At 47.6% G+C, this 14,295-nt stretch overlaps 1 protein-coding gene across 2 annotated transcripts; it reads right to left on the bottom strand.

Annotated features, from left to right (window-relative positions):
- Nucleotides 1–2,537: 2,537 nt before the first annotated feature.
- Nucleotides 2,538–14,268, bottom strand: SYCE1L (synaptonemal complex central element protein 1 like). Of its 2 annotated transcripts, XM_069456330.1 has the most exons (11): nt 13,592–14,268; nt 8,882–8,944; nt 7,122–7,181; nt 6,851–6,925; nt 6,236–6,283; nt 5,916–5,964; nt 4,295–4,358; nt 3,358–3,427; nt 3,180–3,267; nt 2,890–2,962; nt 2,538–2,664 (listed from the first exon to the last, which is right to left on the bottom strand). In XM_069456330.1, exons 1-11 carry the CDS (start codon nt 13,761–13,763, stop codon nt 2,590–2,592), a joined length of 837 nt encoding a protein of 278 aa, XP_069312431.1. In that variant the 5' UTR covers nt 13,764–14,268; the 3' UTR covers nt 2,538–2,589. The 2 variants fall into 2 exon arrangements, with proteins under 2 accessions (XP_069312431.1, XP_069312433.1); XM_069456332.1 differs by lacking the exons at nt 6,236–6,283; nt 6,851–6,925.
- Nucleotides 14,269–14,295: the final 27 nt, after the last annotated feature.

Here is a 14,295-nt window from a genome sequence, read left to right as displayed (position 1 = left end):
CTGTGATGTGCATCACATTCGGGTGTAATGCGTGTTCAGTAATAAAACTGTCTTCTTTCTCTTCTACTTTTTGTAGAGAAGTTTTCTGGTTTGGCAGGAGATTTGTTTTTAGCTATACTTCCTCAACAAGGTCACCCAGCGAACCAGAGCTGAGTCACAAAAGGAACCACCAGACTCCTGGCCTGGTACTCTTTCCATTGACCCACTGCCTCTCGGGGCTCACTGTTCTATGTCTGCTGTTGTTGACCGTGTACATCTTTTCTCCAGTGAATCTATGAGCTCCTTGAAAACAGAACCTGTGACTGACACATTTCCTGTTACTTTCTCAGTGCCCGAGAGAGTGCCAGGGATACGGCAGATGTTCAATAAATGTGAGTTGAATCACTGAACTTGGAAGAATTCAGTCGAATGGATTGTGATCTTAACTGGCTAACAAGATGAAGCAAACAAACAAACAAACAAAAACCCCGGACGAAATGGAAAAGAATGCAAGGTGGTGTAGCATGGAGAACAGGAAGAATTCTGAACTTGGGATAAGAAGACCTGGCCTTGAATACTAGTTTTTCCCTGGTTTTAGTGAAATCATCATCAGCCCCCTTAACTGTAACGCGACAAGCAATATATACTATTTATTGTGTAGGATTACTGGGATGATGACCAAATAAGAATATGAACATTATTTGTAATAATGACAGCTACCACCAACACAGTACTTATGATGTACTAAGTACTGTTTTAAGCATTTTCCATATATTATCAATGTATTTAACCCTCACAAAAAACTCTCTGCAGATACGAAAACTAGCCATAGAGAAGTTAAATAACTTGGCTAAAGTTCGACAGCTAGTGTACAGCAGAGCTGGGATTCTAGCTAAGTCAGTCTGGTCCCAGGTTCAGTACTGTCCTGCATGCACCTGAGGGACAATTTAGCTTGTCCCAGGGTCCAAAGGAGGTTTCCAGAAGGAATAAAGAGTTGGCCACGTTTATAATAAGTTCTGTGCAGTTGGTATCACCATTTTGCAAATTTAGTGGTCGAGTTTTGGAGACATGAAGCCATTTGCCTGAGGTCACCCAATCAGTGAGCAGGAAACCAGGATTTGAGTCCTAGGTGGAAAGTGATAAGTCAGCAGAATAGCCAAACAGTCCCGATTTGTGTGACACAGAGAGGATGATTAAGAAGACGTTAAAGTTCCTTAGAGATTGGTAGAGACTGGCCTAACACAGGGGGCTGGCAACAGTGCAGGGGATCGGAGCCCAGGCCCAGAGTCAGCTTCACCTGGGTGTGAGGAGTGACCCAGGGGTTAAAGCTCTCTGGGCCTCCTCTGTGGACTTGGGGTGATAATAGCAACAACTGTGAGATGCAACATGTATTGAGGGCTCACTGTGCAGATTCACTGCCTCAATTTTCCTCGTCTCTAAATTGGGAATAACAACAAGAATAGAAATGAGAACAATAAATGGGATTGGGAATAATAATGAATCATTACAATAATAATACGTGATACATAACATTTACTGAGTATTTGCTGTGTGCCAGGTCCCGTTGCCAGAACACCACACACGTTAGATAAGGCACAACTCGACTGGGTCCCTGGCAACTCTTGGGCGCCGTCTCCCATTCCTCTCCTCTGCTGGCCTCCTGAGACCACTCCTAAAACACAACTAAGTGCTGTCTGTCCTCACAGCCTCTGCAGGAGCCCTGTCCTCTTCCAGGCGCACCTTTCCCCAGACACCCAACGGGCTCACTCCCTCACCTCTCCACCTCACCTCCGCGCTCAGGCACCACTTCCTCCGTGAGACCGTCCCTGACCAGGCTATTTAAAATCCACGGTCTAAGCAGTGCCTGGTGCGCAGCGGACAGTTAGCAATGTTTGTTCAATCAGTACGTGCTGCGTATGGCAGTGGCCTGGTGCAAGGTGCCCTTTGCGGTTGGCCCCTCTTGAGCAGCTGACGTATTTAACAGACCCGAGGTGAGTGAGTGTAAAAGACCCGAGACCCAGGGCATGTGCACCCCAGACAAGGACGCAGCGGGGCAAAGGCCCTGACGGGACACGTGTGTGGAGTGTTTGCGAAGGGTGGAGAGGCAGCCGTGGGCCAGAGCCCAGCGTGCGAGCGGAGCGCAGTAGCCAGTGGGAGTCTGTGGGCAAAGCAGAGGCTTTGGGAGGCTGGGGTTCCTCTAGACCACCAGAGACGCACAGGATCTGCACCTTCCTGGGTTTCTAAAACGTTACTTCTAGCCCTTGCTGATAAAATAGTTCAGGAACCGAGACAAGGCCGTGGAGGTGGATGGCCCTGCCGCACTGCCAGGGGCTGCTGCACACAGTTATTCATTGAGGTGCTCAGGAGCATTTAGCGAAGAGCTGTTGTGCACCTGCCGCTCGATCGGTGGGCGGAGCCCGGAAGAGGCCCCGCCCCGAGTCCTGGACACGCCCCCTTCCCCCAACACGCATCTGACCCTCCCCACCCCGCCCCCCGCCCCGCTCCCTGGAGCACAGACTCAGACAAGCAGGGGGAGGACAGTCTGAAATCATCGCCTTTATTTCTTGGCAGGCCTTGAGGGCTGGTCAGGAAGGGGCAGGTCCTACAAGCCTAGGGGGCGTCAGGGCCAGCTGGCGGCGGGTCCAGGTCCTCCTTGTCATCGGCGCACAGGAGCTCAGGCCTGGCCTGCGGGAGCGGGGAGTCAGGTGCGGGGGCAGGTTCTCGGGCACCCTCGCGTCCTCCCGCACCTGCCCACTGCGCCGCTGCCTCCCGGGCTCCCTCTGCAGTGTCCCCGCCCCCCGAGGACGCGCTACATCCCGCAGACCCCCGTCTCTGAGACCGCCAAGGATCCTGCCCACTCCTCTCAGTCCCTACCCGCCTCGCCTCCGCTCGGCTCCCAGGGCTCCCTACCTCTCCTTGGCCAGCCCCGGCCTCGGAAGCGCCCTGGACCTGCTCCCCGCATTTCCCCAGCCCCGCCTTCAGCCTGCGGAGAAGGGGCAGAGGAGAGAGGAGGAAAAAGAGAGGGAGAGTCCAGGGGGATTTGGGAGGAAGCCACCGCCGAGACACACAGACCTATGCGAGAGAGGCAGAGGCCGGGGTGGGGTGGGGGTGGAGGGGGGGTGGCGAGGGCAGTTGGGGCGGAGTTGGGGCCCTGCTCCTTGCCCCTCCCCTCCTCGCCCAGCCTCCCTTCCGCCTCTCACCCATCCTTCCCTGCCCGGACGCCCTCGACCTCGGGCAGTGAGCGCAGCCTCCGCTCCACGTCCTGCAGCTTGGCGCCCACCAGCTTCCCTGCGGGTGGGCGTGAGGTCAGGCGCGGGCCCCGCCCGGCTCGAGCCGGCTCCCGCCCCCGCCCCCGCCCCCCCTGCGCGGGAGTCTCACTCTCTGCCAGCAGCTGCTCCTTGCTCCTCTCCAGGGCACGGATCTCTCGCGCCAGTCGCCGCTCCAGCACCTGCGAGAGCAAAGAGGTCGTCTGTCCGTCTGTCTGTCCTCCTGGCCACACTGCTCGCCCCCTCTCCCTTTGTCCCTCACCAAATCCTCGCCTACGTTAGGTCATTCATTCATTCATTCAACTATATATCAACTCAACGTGCAGTTTCTGCTGTGGCTGGAGACCCATGGCCCCGTGTAGCTCTCAAACTTCATCTCTTCCCACTCTGCTCATCCTCCGCCTCCCGTTTCCTGTTCCCCACACGTTTCCACCACAGTTGAGCCTCGTGGGCCTTTACACTGGGGATACTTGCACCCAGATACCAGCACGGCTTTTTCCCTCGCTTCCTTAACATCTGCGTGCAGATGGCACCTGCTCAAAGGCCTTCCCCACCGACATTTCATGATCTGGCCACTTATTTTCTTGGTTAGAGTCTGGGTACATCTCTCCCTGCCCCCAACCAGCTGGGACAGCAAAGACTTGGTCCCTTTGGTCCACCACTATCTCTGCCTGCCTGGAATGCTGCCTGACGCACCGGTCAACCGTAGCTGAATGAAGGAATGACCTGACCATGGCTTTCTGGGGGTTCCCATTTGCCACTGCAAGGTGAACACAACACTCTAGGTGAGCAGAAGAAAAGTAGGATCAGCAAGGGCTACTCCAACAGTCTGGGCAAGCCATGCTGGATGTGGCCGGGTTGGGGGGAAGGGTGAGACGTGGGCAGATTGGAGGTCAAAGCCAAGGGATTGAGTAGGTGAGAATAAGAAAGGAATGAAGGACTATGCTGTGGCATTCGGCCTGAGGAGGGGTGGACACTGGGCTAGTCGTGGAGACACACTGAAGCCAGGGGAGGACTGGCTTTGGTTGAAGGCAATGATAATGGCTCACGTGGAATTCCCAGAGGTCCTTGTGCTGGCCCATCAGATCCTCCAGCTGTTCTTCAACATCCAACCTGGGGGTTGACACCCAGGGATGAAAGGACCAACAGCCGGCCCAGCCATGTCTGGGGCTCCTCATGCACAGGCCTCCGAATCCCTGCCGCGTGCTCTCTCTGCTGGGAGCCCCTCCATGGGTGTTACCCTGCAAGCCTTGGTTCCAGCAACTCCCCTTCCAACAAAATCTCCCTGATGCAAGCCCACTCCCACTCTCCACCCAGTGGCCCACCAGGCCCCAGGCTTGGGAGTTAACTCAGATTCCTTCCTGTAGTCTGAGAGTTATGGGCAAAAATTTGCTCCCTGGACTCCTGCAACATGTGCTTCCTGGGAAGGGAAAGACAACCCTCAGTTATATTCTCTGAATGACCCCCGACTGCCTCCAGCAGGAGTGGGGGTTGGGACAACTGTTCACAGCATTCACCTTTCTCCCGTTGAACATGAACCTTCAGGGCCTCTGTCAAGGCCATCACCCTGTTCATCCCAGCCCCCATTAAGCCATGTCTTCCCAAGAAAGCTTCGTGAGGGGTGTGGTAGTTTAGCATCACAGAGTCTCAAGTCCAGGCTGGAAGCCTGGATCTGCTACTCCACTGTGACCCCGGGCAAGTTACTTAACCTCTCTGGGTCTCAGTTTCCTCATATGTAAAATGGTGGTAGCAGTGGGAGGGTGACATTTGACCTTACCTCCTATAATTGTCATTGTGAAGATTAGGTAAATAAATGAATATAAAATGCTCATCAGACAGTGTGTATAGTGTGGTTAAGTGTATACACACATTAACTATCTATCATCAAGTTTCCCCACACAATTAAAGTCATGGTGCCTCAGGACCTGAGACCTCTGGTCACATGAATGTGCTAAGGTTCAGATGGTGGAAAAATGAATGGATAGATGGTTGGATAGACAGTTAATTGGATGAATGAGTGGCTGGCTGGAGAGAGATGATAGCTGGTTAGAGAAATGATGAGTGGAGGGATAATGGTTGGATGGAGAAATGAAGGCAGGATTACAAGGACAGATAGATATCTGGATGGATGGATGGATGAAGAAATGAATGGTGAGACGGATGACTGGAAGGCTGGACAGAGGATGAATGTATGGTTGGATGAATGAAAGATGATTAGATGGAAGGTTGGAGATATGATGGCTGTCTGGCTAGATGCCATAGTTGGATAGATGAATGGATGGATGAATGGATGAATGGATGAGTGGCTAGATGGGCAGGTAGATGGATGGGTGGGTAAATAGATGATTGGGGGCCTAAAATAAGTGGACAAATAAATAAATGAGTGGGCAGCAGAGGGGCGGGATGTCTAACAGGAAAAGACTGAGAATAGCACCAGTGGATGGTATTTATTTGATAAAGAAATTAGCAATGAATGATTAAATGAGTGAATTAATCTTAACACCACCACCTAATATCAGAGATGATCAGAGAAGTCGTTTGTCCGGCTGCTCTATTTCATAGAAAGGGAAAATGAGGAGTGTGTGTCCAAGATTCATCTCCCTAGCTCTTGCACCCTCCTCCTTTAGGCTGGGGACTGAGGTGGGGAAGACCTGGGGCGGGACCTCTTACCTCTGAGCCTCACTTTTCTTCTCTTGCAGCTGAAGGATCCTCAGTGCCTCTGTAGGAAAGGAACCAAGGGGACCCTGTGAGAGCTCCTGGAGAGTCAGTGTTGGGCAGAAGTAATGACCCCACGCCATGGTGGGCATTGGAGGGCACTGAGAGGACTGGGGTGTTTACCTCAGGTGATGTGGCAACCAAGCGAGAGATTTGAGCAGAGAGGGGAGCACCCTGACTCAGGTTTCAGTAGGATCCCTCTGGCTGCTCTGGGGAGGACAGGCTTTTGTGGGGTGATGGGGTAGAATAAGGAAGACCCGGCAACCGATGAATACCTTTCTTTTTGCTCAAGATTTCTTCCAGGTGCACTTTCTCTCCATTCACTGAAAAACACAATGACACTTTCAGCCCCCAGGGGCCACATTTTACGTCCCCACTGCAACTTCATGCAAGGGGAAAAGTCACACAGAGGGGTGTTACAGCCCCAGGAGAGGTGAGGCATCTACTTGCCCTCTCTGCACCCATCTCCCATGAGGACCACCCTGTTCCAGCTTCTCCCCCTCCGTCCCTACATTCCCTGTAAGTGCTGAAGAAGTGAAGACACTCAGGAGTGTACAAGGTTTATGCTGAGGTGAAAGATGAATATAAAGAAACAAATACATTGTGTCAGGTGGAAATAAAGGCTCTAAGGAAACAAATGAAGCCAGGGAGTGAGAGTGACCTGGAAGGGGTGGGAATCTATAATTAGATGAGACCATCAAGGTAGGCCTGTCGGGGTAAAGCTTGAGTAAAGAGCTGAAAGATGACATGCGATAGCAAGAGGCAATCCAGATTATGTGGGCTCAGAGCACTGTGGGCAAGGGAACAGCCTGTGCAAAGGCCCTGGGGTGGGCACAAGAACGTGAGCAGTGGTCATGGGATCTCTGGGTCCCCCTTTTGGCCCCACTTACAGGACTCTAATTCCCTATGCAGGGCCTCCCAGAGAGCTTGGGTCTCTCCCAGTTCCTCACTGGATTTCTTCTTCACTGGGCCAAAGAAGGGAAAAAGACACTTTGTGAGTGCAGTCTCTAGTCCTGCTGTTCTTTTGCAGCTGTGACATTTCACATTCATCTTCACACAACTCTGGAGGGGCCTAGATTTTATAGATGAGGAAATGAAGGCATTCAAAGTCCAGGCCCTTTCTGCTGGCCCCAGCTGGCCAGTCTATGCCCCCAAGTTTACCTTGCTGAATCTCATTAATGCGGTTAATCAGGTCCTCGATCTGTGGCTCCAGGCTTCCCTCTGAAGAAAGGAAGAAAGGGAGAAAGAAAGAATGAGCTAGGAAGACAGATGCCTGGCTGTCCAAGGCAGGTGGAGGAGGGCTGGGTGCTGGCACTGTGTCTCTGCTGCTATCAATCAACAGGCATATACTGAGCACCTGCTGTGTGCGGGGCTCTGAAAGAGGCCCTTGCAAGGCTGGCATTCTGGCTGGGGGAGCTGGACACTGAACAAAGATATATGAATCAGTTCAGGTGGCAGGAACCGCCGTGGAGAGAAATAAAGTGAGGCAAGGTGTTGCGAGAGCAGAAGGGTAAAAGGTGCCTCTTGAGATAAGGAAAGGCTCCAAATCAGGTGGGAAGCAGGCGCTGCAGTCCTGTGGGGTGGAGAGTATGGAGGGGAATCACTCCAGGCAGAGGGAACAAGTGCACGTCCCCTGCAGTGGGAGTGGGGAGGCACGTGTCCAAGGTAACGGCGAGGGGCTGGTGCGGCCCAGTACAGTGAGCAAGCGGAGAGCTGTAGGAGAGGAGGTGCGGAAAGTGGGATGTGAGACCACTCAGGGCTTCTTAGGCCACGGTGGAAGCTTCCAGATGTAATTCTGAGTGTGGTGGGAGCCAATGGAAACCTCCACCTGCCCCACTCTGTCAAAAGCCAGGCAGGGCTGGTTGTCACTTCTGTCAACCTGGACTCCGGTATTGGCCTCATCTGAGAAACGGGGGAAATGTTCCTTTCATGTTGTGGGTGGAAGCTTGCAAGTTCTCCAGGGACAGGGAGATCACTGTCCCTTAGGGAGTCACCTCTAACTTCTCCCAGTCCCTGTTTCAGGGCTTGGTATGGAGAAGCCTTCCTCCTCATCCCTCTCTGGCTTCAAGGTTGGCAACACAGAGCTGGGGCAAAAAGCTGCCCAAGCCTTGCAGGGTCTCACGGCCAACCTCAAAGACACTTTGGAGGTAACCTCAGGCCCTGGATATCCCAAGGTCACCAAAATTATGGCTTCTGTGACTTCCAGGACAGTGGTGCTCCCCACGGTGCTGATTTTAACTGACAGAAATCTCTGGGGATCTTTGTTTTACTGGAGATGGTCAGAGGGTCACCATGCACTTCCACTCCTGCAATTTCTCTATCTAATTTTAGCCTAGACAGCAGTCCCAACGCACTTCTTTTGTGGACACACTTCCCCCACAGAGTGGGGGAAGGGGAGATTTCCTTTTATTTGGAACAGACCAATAGATTATAGTATTTTAAGCTAAAGACGGGCTGGAGCGTCTTACCTCAAACTTGGCCAGCACTACCCCAGCCCTGATGTGGGTAATAGATACAAGCTGGCTCCCAGGTCCCCCTCAACAAGCAAAGTAAGGTGCAAAGCCATCTGCACTGCCATTTGTCATTTGTATATAAAAAGGGAGGACAAAGAATACATATCCATAAATGTATTTTTTTTTTTTAATTCTCTGCAAAGACAGTTAAGAATTGAAAAACAGTTGCTGCTTGCCTGTGGGTTAGGGAAACGGATGACTGATGTGTATGTGTGTGGAGGGGGTAGGATTTTCCATCCTCATAAACTTCTTGCGTTTTCAACTGTGGGGCTGTATTTTGGGTTCAAAGAATTAAATTGTATAAGGGGGAAAAGTACAGTGGGATCATTTCCTAAGGTTGTGAGTTTGAACCACATCTGTCTGGCTTGAAACCTTAAGCCAAGGCTCAGACACAAGAAGACACATGACCTTTCTGCAGCTTTATCACCATAGCCAGCAAGTCTTCAGCCTTCTTCGAAGACTTGGCCTGCCCTGTGGAGATGAAAACCAGAATTACAGGACCCAGTGACAGTGAGAGTGGACTGAGAAGGGAGTGAGGAAGTTTCGGTGGGCTTTTCAGACACCCCTGGGATGGGGCTAAAATGGGCTGAGGGACAGGTTTCCAGCCAGAGCAGGGCCCCTGCAGAAGCCCTGTACCTTGTCCCAGAGGTTTGTGGTGTGTGCTGGGTGAATTAGGACACCTAAGGGTCAGCTTCTCCCCGAGAGATCAAAAGATAATGAAACTCAGGGGTGAGACAAGGGGATGCACTTTTGCTGTTGCTGCCGTTCAAGATCATTATGAAGGTTTAACCAATGTAATAGGGGAGGGAGATTTCACAAGAATTTCTTTAAAATAATTATAGCTCACCAATTACAAATTCTTAATGAACTGATAGATCTAGATAATAGTTATAAATGGCTGCTAACATTAAGAAAAACAACTAAATATTATGAGCCTCTTGATGGAAAAATACAACACTACCAATGATGGAATTTTGTCCAAAAAACCCTATACAAAACAAAAAATGTAGTCTCATTGGGCTTCCATATTTAAATACTAATACATAAAAAATACAAAGGGCAGACAAACATGTTAAATGATAACACTGGGGGTGCAATCAACTTCATGCAGGCTGTGGGAAACTTCATACGAAAGCTTGGTTTCTTCAATAAATAAATTGCAAAAAAGAAAACGAGGGAGAGGGAAAATCCTATAGATTAGAAAAGTCCTGAGACATATATCAATCAATTGCAATGAATAGACCCTATTTGGATCCTGATTCAAACAAACACAATTTCACCATATATACTTCTCTATATATTTTAACGTGAGCCTGTGCTACTTTTAACATTCAAATGACAACAGCGACAAACCCCCCCAGGAAAATGCTAACTTCTTAAAAACATCTTAAACTCTTGAAATCACTGATAAAAGGTCAAATGCCAGTGACCCACTACTTTCCAAGGAAAATTGGACAGAGAAGATGAAAGACAGCTCACAGAACACATATGAAAGCCAAAAAGGTAATGACAAAATGTTTACCCACAATAGGATACTGTAAAAAGTCCCTCTCTCTCAGACCCTAAATTCCTCATTTCCCCTCCTCAAAGGCCACTAGCATTCCAAACTATTTGTGGGTACATGGAGATAATTCAGTTCATATACAAACAAACATCCCGCTTTTTCTATGTACATGGCAGCATGTCATATATGATGCTCCACATCTTGTATTTTTCATCTGACAATGTATACTGGTGATCTGTATATTCTTTCTAGTGGCTGCATGGTGTTCCACTGCAGGGATATACCATAATTTCAGAGCAGTATCTTACTGATGGATATTTAGGTTGTTTCCCTTATTTTGCTGTGGCAAACAATGACACAATGATCATCTGTATTCGTGTTATTGGGCTGTCATAACAAAGTACCACAAACTGGGTCTTCTTCTTGGCCTCTTCTTGGCCTTAAATCTCACTGCCTTCCCCAGATATATTAACAATAATCTTTAACAGGTTGGTATGATTCCTCTTGTTATTTCTTAATGTTTAAGATATTCTTAAATATTTGGAAATAAAAAAATTAAAGCTATTTTAATAACAATAGGGAGAAGTGTTTGTAATTGTTTCTTTTTAAAACTTTTTTTTTTTTTTTTTTTTTTTTTTTTTTTTTTTTTTTTTGAGACAGAGTCTCACCCTGTTGCCCAGGCTAGAGTGAGTGCCGTGGCGTCAGCCTAGCTCACAGCAACCTCAAACTCCTGAGCTCAAGCGATCCTCCTGTCTCAGCCTCCCGAGTAGCTGGGACTACAGGCATGTGCCACCATGCCCGGCTAATTTTTTCTATATATATTTTTAGCTGTCCATATAATTTCTTTCTATTTTTAGTAGAGGTGGGGTCTCGCTCTTGCTCAGGCTGGTCTCGAACTCCTGAGCTCAAACGATCCGCCCACCTCGGCCTCCCAGAGTGCTAGGATTACAGGCGTGAGCCACCGCGCCCGGCCTCTTTTTAAAACTTTATTATGAAAACTTTCAAATGCACATGAAAGTAGAAAGGATACTATAATGAACTCTGAAGTACTCATAGCCCAGATCTCACAATCGTTAATGTTCACCCATATTTGCTTCAGCTATTTTTCCTGTGCTGAAGTATTTTCAGGCAAGTTGCAGACTTCTTGGCACTTTGTTGCCAGATACCTCATTAAGAGTCTCAACTACTTAAAGGCATTTTCTTAGATGACCCCAATCCTATAAGCATGCCTGACAAGATTAATACTCATCATGTACTATCTCCCAATACCCAGACCGTGTGCAATTTCCCCTGATTGTCCCCACGTCTTTTACAGCTGGCTTCTGCGACCACTTCTGCAAAAGCTCCATCTCTGCTTTTCCTCTCCACTGCTTTCTAGTGCAAGTCAGGAAATAACACTGAAAGTGGGTGATAGGTAAATCTTTTAAGTAATCCAACTAACACCTTGGTAAAATTTTTAAAAATGTCCATTTTACAAAAGAAAACAGCCTGTTGAGTATAAGTACCTTTTTAAACATTTTATTTTGAAATAATTTCAGATGTACAAAGTTGTAGAAATAGGCCACAATGCTCCCATTTTCCCTTGTACCAGATTCCCCATTTGTGAGTGGTTCTGAACCATAAATTGCAGACATCTTGGCCCATTACTCCTTAATATTCCATCGTATATATCCTATATACAGAGGCAATCTACCAGGTAACTGCAGTATAACCATCAAAATCTGGATGTTAATATTGACCCAATATTAATATAGCATCCTCAGAAGCCATTCAAATTTTTTCTCTTTTACTCTTATATTTTAAAATTATATAGTACTACTTACATTTTTCTAAAAAAAAAAAAAAAAAAAATCAAAAAAATACCTCTATCTCTACACCACCCCAAAATCCAAGTCCCTTGTCCACAGTTATCACTTAGGGCTTTAGCCTTCAGACAAGTCTTCCGTGCAACACACAAAGGGCTATAGCCCTTTCCTTTATTGCTTCAATCCCAAATGGCTTTTCTCTAATAAAAATATGATCTCCTCTGCAGCTTATTCCGTGTCAATATATAATGATCTTATTCATTTAAAATTTAATTTAAATTAAATTAAATTGGAATTATTTTTTTGCCTCTTAAAAAAAAATCCATCGTATAGACATTCCACAGAGTGCAGGGATATACCTCGATTTAGCCATTTCTGTGATTGTTCCTTGTGTTTTGTCTCTATCACCAACACTCTGATGACAATTCCTGGTCCATGTATGTATGAATCCCCCTATGATTACCTAGTATAGTGACTGTAGATGTGGAATGGTATTTTAGATACTAAAAACACTCTGCCAAACTGCCTCTAGCAAAGCTTTTACTGGTTAGTTCTCCTCCCTGTGAAGCAAGAGAAAGCCTGTTTCATCGACATTAGATATTATCCCTCCCTTTATAAAGCCAATTTGATGGGGTAGAAATAGTAACTAGATATATTTTTCAACTTTCTCCCTTGCTGGTGATGTTAATCATAACTTCAATTTTGAGGAATTTGAAAGGTTGATACTAAAAGTAGTTTTTTTTTAATCACAGTGGCAGCTATATTATATGCTAAACAAATGGGATCTATTTGCATTTGTCTTATTTCCATCTGTCCTTTGTTGAATGCACTGGGTGGCTCTAATCTAAAAGAGTCCTCTGTTTTAAAGTTACCTCATTATTCACGCATTAAAAAATTACTGAGCACCTATTTATTATATGCCAAGCAGGCACGGCTTTAGGTGCTGGGGAAACAGAGGTAAATAGTCTCTGTTCTCATGGAGCTCACATCCTAGGACACACAATAAACAGTAATCACTTTTTGGATGTCTGGATGGGAAGGTCTGGCAGGATGTAATCTGTTTATTAATATAGCAGTTTAAAAGTGTGCAGAAAGGGGAGCTAGATAAAAGGAGGGCAGAAAGCCGACAACTGTTGAACCAGAGTGATGGGTACACAGACATTCATCATGCTATTTTCTCTACTTTGGTATATTTTGGAAATTTCTATAATGAAAAAATGCTAGTGGCATACCAGAGAATTAGTGCCTTGGGAGATTTTTTTTTTTTTTTTTTCTTTTGGCTGAACTGCAACTTCCAGTAGGCTCTTTCTAGGCCAAACCCCCACCCTCGGGGGTTGAGGTGTCATTATTCAAGTCAATATCCTGGAGAAAAGAAACTGTCTTGGGGGAGACCATTTTCGATTAGGCGATTTTAGAGTCCATGCAAAGTGTGATGTGGGCCGGATATGAAATGATATCGGGGAATTACTGCTAATTTTCTTAGGGATGACTGCAGCAGGGTGATTTTTGTGAAGAACATCCCTCCCCCCTTTTGTTTAAGAGATACACACTGAACTATTTATTGTTTACTTTAAAATAAGCAATATATTCAATAAAGTTGACAAGAGTTAATCTAAGTGATGAGAATGTGCATGTTATTTATCTCCACTGCTGAACGGTTAAAAGTTACAAAAGGCTTAAAATTTCACTTAAAAAAGAAAAAAACCTACTGCTATCATTGTTTCATAATTGTAATAGTAGGAATCCTTCCACCTTTCTACCCTTTCTGCCCTGGTCCGGAGAGAATTGCAGCCCGCTAGCCCTTACTACCTTCAGCCTCCTCGGCAGCTTCTGGCGACTCCACGTTCAAAGGCTCCAACTTCCCCGCCATTTTCCAACGTGGGGCTTGCGCGTGCGCCTCACACGATGATTGGCTAAAAAAAACACACGTGAGGGTAGAAGGTCCTACAGTGCGCATGCGTGCAGACCACGCTCGCGCCATCAGTTGACCACATTGTTTAAGAGTCAGGGGTCCACGCTGGGCAAGCGCAGAACACCCTGCGACCCTGGCGGACGACGTGCACACGTACAACCATGAGGCCGCGACTCCAATTTAGACAAACAAGGCCAGAGCCAGGGTATTGGCCAGTCAGGGTATGTGTGCTGTGCTCACACGGACAAAACTCTAGGGTGGTCTCTCCGGCTTTAGGTTGCTTGTGTTGTGCGTGTTGTAGGTCTGGGACCAATGTGCATGTGCTGTGTGGTGGTACACAAGAGTTCAAGTCCCTTTTTGTTTACCAATCTTCATTGAAGAGTTTATGGGAGAAGATTAGTTATCTCCGTTTTAGGGATGAGTAAAATGAGCCTTAGAAGCTAAGGGCACCTCCTACGTAAAAATGCTGGATCGCAGCCCCTGCATGGAGAAGTCACGTGCGGTACACCCTGGGTTACACAGGTGGACACGAGGCCACCTCCTTACTAATCTTAGCAGCAGCCAGCATTGATGGGGCTCATTTTGGGCAGGGTAAAGATCA

This window comes from Eulemur rufifrons, chromosome 23 (genome assembly GCF_041146395.1).
Source record: "Eulemur rufifrons isolate Redbay chromosome 23, OSU_ERuf_1, whole genome shotgun sequence".
In the NCBI taxonomy this organism is placed as follows: Eukaryota; Metazoa; Chordata; class Mammalia; order Primates; family Lemuridae; genus Eulemur; species Eulemur rufifrons.
Note: the sequence above shows the minus strand (reverse complement) of the source record. Positions and strands in the feature narration are given on the sequence as shown.

Bases quoted from the DNA above. Each gene is read 5' to 3' on its own strand.
- SYCE1L (XM_069456330.1), bottom strand. From the start codon at position 13,763: ATGGCGCGAGCGTGGTCTGCACGCATGCGCACTGTAGGACCTTCTACC. The intron at 8,945-13,591 runs GTAGTAAGGGCT...TCATCTCCACAG, and splicing joins AGCTGCCGAGGAGGCTGAAG to GGCAGGCCAAGTCTTCGAAG. The intron at 2,665-2,889 runs GTAGGGAGCCCT...CCGCTCCCGCAG, and splicing joins CCGGGGCTGGCCAAGGAGAG to GCCAGGCCTGAGCTCCTGTG.